The 6,439-nt window shown below is 50.0% G+C and overlaps 1 protein-coding gene across 1 annotated transcript; it reads left to right on the forward strand.

Moving 5' to 3' along the window:
- Positions 1–585: 585 nt before the first annotated feature.
- Positions 586–6,399, forward strand: EIF2B2 (eukaryotic translation initiation factor 2B subunit beta). The gene is made up of 8 exons (XM_069017903.1): positions 586–769; positions 1,404–1,524; positions 2,063–2,211; positions 2,955–3,118; positions 3,403–3,498; positions 4,386–4,523; positions 5,181–5,247; positions 5,918–6,399. Exons 1-8 carry the CDS (start codon positions 607–609, stop codon positions 6,073–6,075), a joined length of 1,056 nt encoding a protein of 351 aa, XP_068874004.1. The 5' UTR covers positions 586–606; the 3' UTR covers positions 6,076–6,399.
- The last annotated feature ends 40 nt before the right edge of the window (positions 6,400–6,439 follow it).

Below are 6,439 nucleotides of genomic sequence, written 5' to 3' on the forward strand. Positions count from 1 at the left end.
CTGTTGGTATCTTGCTGGGGACCCAACAGACCCTGGACAGGAGCTGGCTGCAGGGCAAGTCCTAAGGTAACCAGATGAACGCGAAGATGCCACGAACATCCAAGGCCCTACAGGCCTCTGCATGAAGCAACCACCGAAAGCTCCCAGCATAAACCTGTTTGCTTTGATTTCCTAATCTGAAACAACAGGACACAGAGCAGAGCGATACAGTAAAGCAGTACAGCAGTGAGAATTATTCCATGGCTCCTGCCTGTTCCCTGGACACGTTGCTCCAGGAACTAGACACAAAGGAGCTACATTCCTGCCTTATCCAGGGCCGGTTCTGGCTCTGCCAGCAAGAACAATTGGACTGCCAGGAACTGCGCCTTTCCCAACCCATTTGCTTTGGCTCTCTACACGCAGCGCACCGCCCGGTCCAAAGTAAACCCGTCCATGTGCGCTCTCCCTGGGGCTCCGGGACACCGCCCGTCTCCCGGGATACGGGAGCGGCTCCCGCCCACCGCCGGACGCACCTCTCATTGGCTGAGCGGCCGCCGGGGGGCGGGCACAGCTCGGCGGTCTGCACCAATGGGACGGCGGGGCGGCGGAAGCGGAAGTTCCGCTGCCATGCCGGGCGCCGCGGAGCGCGGCTCGGAGCTCTCCGAGCAGATCGAGGCCTTCGCGGCGCGGCTGCGGCGCGGCGGGGAGCGGCCGCGCTCCGAGGACACGGCGCGGCAGACACTGTCGCTGCTGCGGAAGATCGTCGGGCACGGGCGATGGAGCCGGGCCGGTGAGGGCCGGGCGGCGGCGGGCGGACGCAGCGCTTTCCCCGGGCGGGTGCGGCTCCCCCAGCGCCGGGCGCCAGGCGGCGGCGGGAGTCGCGGGAGGGCAGTTGCACCCCGGTCGCGGCTGTCGGGTGCGGAGGGATCCGCAAGGCCGGGGCAGGCCCGATGCGGCGCCGCTGGCGCTGTGGCCCGCGGGAGCTCGGGCCTCGCTAGCAGCGACCAGCGGATTCCCAGTGCTTGTCCTGCCGCGGCGGAGCCCTTCCCAGCCTGCTGTGGTCACGGGCGGCATTACCTGAGGACCTGCCCTGTTCCAACCTTGCTCTTCCCTCAGCGGTGTCAGTCCGAGCACGGACCTTTCCAGCAGCACGTGGTTTCCTCTTTCAAAGGAAAGACCAAATGCACTGATGAGGTCTTCCCTAAGTCTGTGTTATGACCAAGCGTTTCCGACTGCAAAACCCACCAGTGGAACGGGCTGCTTTGTGAGGGGCTCTCTGCTCGCCCCTTCCTGTTGTTTCTTGGTGCTGTGGTCCTTGTGCTGGAGCAGCTGCTGGCCCTGGGATGTTGAGGGGGGGTGCACTGTTTTGATGCTCACATGGGCTTGCTCTGGGCAGCGATAACCAGGGCCCTCCCCTCTTTCAGGGGAGCTCATGGATCTGATCCGGACAGAGGGCCAGAGGATGACAGCAGCCCAGCCGTCGGAGACAACAGTGGGCAATATGGTGCGAAGAGTATTGAAGGTCATTCGTGAGGAATATGGCAGGTAAAGTGCCCCTCTTGCTCCCTGTATCTCTCTGAAAGCCCAGAACCTCACTTTTAAGTTGCTTTGGTGAAACCCCTTTAGTTTCCATCACCCCCTTTTCCCACCTCTCCTAGAGAGGGATTCAGGGAGTTTAACATCAAAGGAAACCCTGTTGTTTTCACCGTGGGTGATGACATTGTCTCTTTAGAAACCACTTGGTGAAGGTGTTGTGGGTGCATGAGAACAGTGCTCTGTCCTTGGGCTGTTTTCTCTCTCTCTACCCAGGGGGTCCATCCTACTGGAGCAGTAGCCTCGAGCCTGCTCCTTGTCTGTGGACAGCAGTGTTTGCATGTGACTTAAGAAGGCACTTTCTGGCAGAGATTTGGGTGCTTTTCTGCTGAGACAGCTAGGGAAGCTCTTTGGTGTGGCATGGTGTGCCTCCTGTGTGTGGCTTTCCTTCTTCACATCCAGGTGTGCCGCACTGTGGGTGCTCAGGTGCTCAGCCTGGCTGTGACCCTGTGCTCTTTCCTGAGGCTGAAGAGGCCACTTCTCTCCACAGGCTTCATGGGCGCAGTGAGGAAAGTGACCAGCAAGAATCCCTGCACAAACTCCTGACTTCTGGAGGACTGAGCGAAGATTTCAGAACCCCTTACCCCTCCCTCAGAGCTAATGTTATTGAAGCTATTAATGAGATGCTAATTGAGCTAGGTATGGATGGGTCTGAATTGCTCCTGAGTGAAGATTCTTATGGGATGGGACTGACAATTCCTTCTTCTCTAGGTGAAAAGGAAACAATAAGGATCTGGGAGGCTTAATCTGAAGGAACTAAGGGACTGAAGCCCTGCTGCTCCCAGGACTTAAAACTAAGTCCTCTTTGGCTTACAGGGAGATGGGTAGATTGCGGAAGGAGTGATATGGGGGACTGTAGGCCTGTGCTCTTGGTCTTCTGGGAAGTCTTGAGTCCTCTGAAGAAGAGTATAAAAAATATGCCAAGGTTGGACCATAATCTCTGTGCACATATAACCTGACCCTTGTCACAAAGAACCGTGATACAGTTTTCTTCTTCTGTGATACTTGTGACAAATCAGGTATCCAATGCACCTTCTGAGGCCCAAGTTGCCCCGCTATTGAACTACAAAACTGCTGAAGTTTTGTGGGCCTGGTGGTTATCTGGAATAGTGCTGACACAATCCACTCCCCTCACAATGGAGTTTTCAGTACAGCTGTTTCTGTATATAGGGGAGGGTATAGCTAGGGAGCATGGGGCATTCAAGGGCCAGCTTCTTGGTCCCACTACACTGGCAAAAAGAAGGGGGAGAAAAGCTGCTCCTGCTCTACCAGTGCTCATAACACTGCTTTAGTGAAAAATTATCTTCTTGGAGGACAGTCCTAGCAGCACAAATGTTGCTTTTGCTGGCTGCTTTTACACCCATGTCTTCCTTCTGTTACAGAGGGTACCACTGACAACATTGCTATGCAGGCACTGGAGCACATTCACTCCAATGAGGTGATCATGACCATTGGCTACTCACGCACTGTTGAGGCCTTCCTGAAGGAAGCTGCTCGCAAGCGGAAGTTCCAGGTCATTGTGGCAGAGTGTGCGCCGTTCTGCCAGGTAAGGCCTAGGCTGGCTGTCTTCTCCCCGTATCATGTTGTCCTGCACATTCTTACTGAAATCTTCTGACTGGAATCAAGATGAACATTATGGAAATTCCTCTGCAGTTAAGAGACAGGAGACAGCTCATTACCCTACCCCAGCATCCTTGAGATGAAGGGCTGTGTTCGGGTTTCATCGCTTGGTATTTTTGCAGTTCAGACAAGAATTGAGTGCTGATATCTCTACAATTGCACTGCAGGACCTATGTCACAGGGAACCAATTGGATTCTCCCTTTTTTTAGGGTCATGAAATGGCTGTCCGACTGTCTAAAGAAAATATTGAAACTACTGTCATGAGTGATGCAGCTATTTTTGCTGTCATGTCTCGAGTCAACAAGGTAAGGAGGGCTCCACTGGAGGAGGGAGTTCATGGCTGGTTGGGTGCTTAGGCCTCTCAAATCAGCTGCAAGTCCCAGCAGTGATGGATGTGTTTCTTCACTGAAGACTCAAAATTGTAATAGTCCCTGTTCACTGCTGGGGTGGAGATTTAGTGTGGAACTCCAAGTCAGTATGATGACGGACTGCATGGCAATAGGTTTTTCTGGCTTAGTGGCTACAGTTGCCAGACAGCCTCAAAGGATTAACCTCAGTTTTCAAAGGACATGGAACAAAAAGAAGTGCTTCCAAGGGGAAGAAACACCCCTTTGCCTGAAACAGAAGATGACTGTTGAAGGGAATCACCAAGGTTTGCCTTTTTAAACAGACCTGTTCTGTACTTATAGAGATGAGAACTGCAAACTTTGGCATCCCAAAGTGGGGGAAAAAAAAAGTACTTGTAACATATTAAAATCCAGCCACATCAATTCTCATCTATATATTTTAAGCTGCTTTACATTATTCTTATTTTACTGCAAGGGAATTTTTGCAGTGAGCAGTCAAGTTACTTGTACAAAGCTTACTTTGTAGGTCTGTAGAACAACAGGAACCACAGCCCAGTTTCTGCTTGGTGTTCCCTGCAACAGAGCATACATTTGTCTTCTGAAATTCTCTGTGCTGGCCTCTCCAGGCTGGAGTCATGCTCTTGTTAGAGAGGAACGTCTCAGTGCAGAGCCAGTGCCAGATGAAACAGATCAGGCATTCAGCTACCCTATAACTCCAGCCTTTGGCTGGCTGGCTATACTGACACAGTCCTCCTCCAGCTCATCTGTCAGGGTCCGAGCCAGGAAGTGTTCCTTCCCCAGTTTGCTGTGGAACATGCTATCCAATTCTGATTTGCCCTTTTAAGGTCATCATTGGTACAAAGACAATCCTGGCCAATGGCGCCCTGATTGCTGTGAGTGGGACTCACACTCTGGCACTGGCAGCTAAGCACCACTCCACTCCACTCATCGTGTGTGCCCCCATGTTCAAGCTTTCACCACAGGTAAGTACAGCAGCTCTTCAGGACTGCACCTGCAGGGGCTTTTACTTGTGGGAGCTTAGGGTGGAGAGCACCATCTGTCACAAGGCAAGGTCGGTCAATGAGCCATCTCCCCCATCTAGTGCTGTTACTTCAGATAGGAGATCCTCACCCAAATCTGGCACACCTCAGGATCTCCTTGAAGCACTGTCCTCTGCCACATGTGCAAACCAGTACATTTGGTGTAAGGATGTAGACCACTGCCTAGACTGATGAGACTGGCATTGCCATACTTATTTTTCCTCAACCATGACAGATACCAATTTGTACCATTAGTGTTGAAAGGCAGAGAATGTAGAATGAGACACTCAAAACTCTTTCTTACACTCAGTACTTTTTCAGTATTTTCAGATGAAGTTGCAGACTGCGGAAGTCACTTCTCCAGTTCCCTAGGCATTGACAAGGGCAGCCATGTCACAAAAGGCTCTAAAATCTTTGAGGAAAACCTTTCATCTATAAATGTTAGAGAGGTTCTAGACATGGGCACTATGTAATTATTGTAAACAGAGGTAATATCACCTGGCAAGTCATCTTCCTCTGCATTAGTTGACAGGATCTGTTTTCACTAGGATAATCAGGTAAGGGTTTTTTCCTGATCTTCCTGTACTCTTTCTCATTCAGTTCCCTAATGAAGAAGATTCATTCCACAAGTTTGTGTCACCACAGGAAGTGCTGCCATTCACAGAAGGTACTGGTTATTCTTTATACATCTGGTCAAGCTGGTTCAGACTACTTTTTTTTTTTTTTAATAACTCACATAAAAAACATCAGGCTATGTTATAACCCAAGACAGAAAATCCTTTTTTACTGTCTCTGGCAGAAAAGAGTGCTGTGAACCATCCAGTTTTATAACTGGAAACAGTCAGTGTTTTATTACAGGATGGTGATAATGATGCCAGGGCGGTAGCAGCTTCCTGTGGGGCCGGACAGATGCCCAACACCAAGGGCAGCTTCCCTTCCTTCCTACAGCTTCTTGAAACTTTGTTACATGATACAGCCATTGAAATAACAGTATCTCTGCCATGGGCTTCCTACACAAGCACCATCTTTAGAAAGGCATCAGTGCCCAAGCCCATTTTCAGTTAGCAGTCTCTTTCAAAGGCCCATTTCTATATGACAGTCTGGGGTTTCTGCCAGCAAAAATGACCAGAAAGAGAGTTTTGCCATTCATTCAAGATTGCTGTATACCTGTAATTCAATGACATCAGTGAAGAAGTTGTAAAGTATTCAGGATGTTCAAGTACTGACTTTAGGGTGGCATGTGCATAGCCAGTTTGTTTAGGGACTCAGGAAGTTGTGCAGAAGGCTAAATGTACTTTGAGTTGCTTTGACTGATATTGCTGCTATTCACTTTACAGGGGAGATCCTGGCAAAGATCAATGTTCACTGCCCAGTGTTTGACTACGTCCCTCCAGAGCTCATTACTCTCTTCATTTCTAACATTGGGGGTAATGCACCTTCCTACATTTACCGCCTCATGAGCGAGCTCTACCATCCAGATGACTATGAACTCTAATACTGTGAAGCACATTGCTATTGAGACTCTTCCCATCTTTCTCTTTAGCAAGATACAACAGCTAATCAAAGTCTATGTTGCAAAGACAGGTTGCTGTGGGGAGCCAGTGGGGAATTTGCTCAGCAATGTCTTTCCTAACCAAAAGCAAGAGAAGGCACAGCTCTTGTACAGGTTTTAATCTCTGTGCTGTGTCAGAAAGCATGTGGAGCTGCTAACCCACTTTGAAATAGCAAGGCATATATATGTAACTCTGGGGCAGCTAAGCTGTTACTTCAAAGTACGCTGCAATAAAGGCTGTTTACAGTGATCTCACTGTTAAGCACATTTTCCCTATGCAGTTGTTTTGTTTCTTTAACTAGCAGGA

The sequence above is a fragment of the Aphelocoma coerulescens genome, chromosome 5 (assembly GCF_041296385.1).
Source record: "Aphelocoma coerulescens isolate FSJ_1873_10779 chromosome 5, UR_Acoe_1.0, whole genome shotgun sequence".
NCBI lineage: Eukaryota > Metazoa > Chordata > Aves > Passeriformes > Corvidae > Aphelocoma > Aphelocoma coerulescens.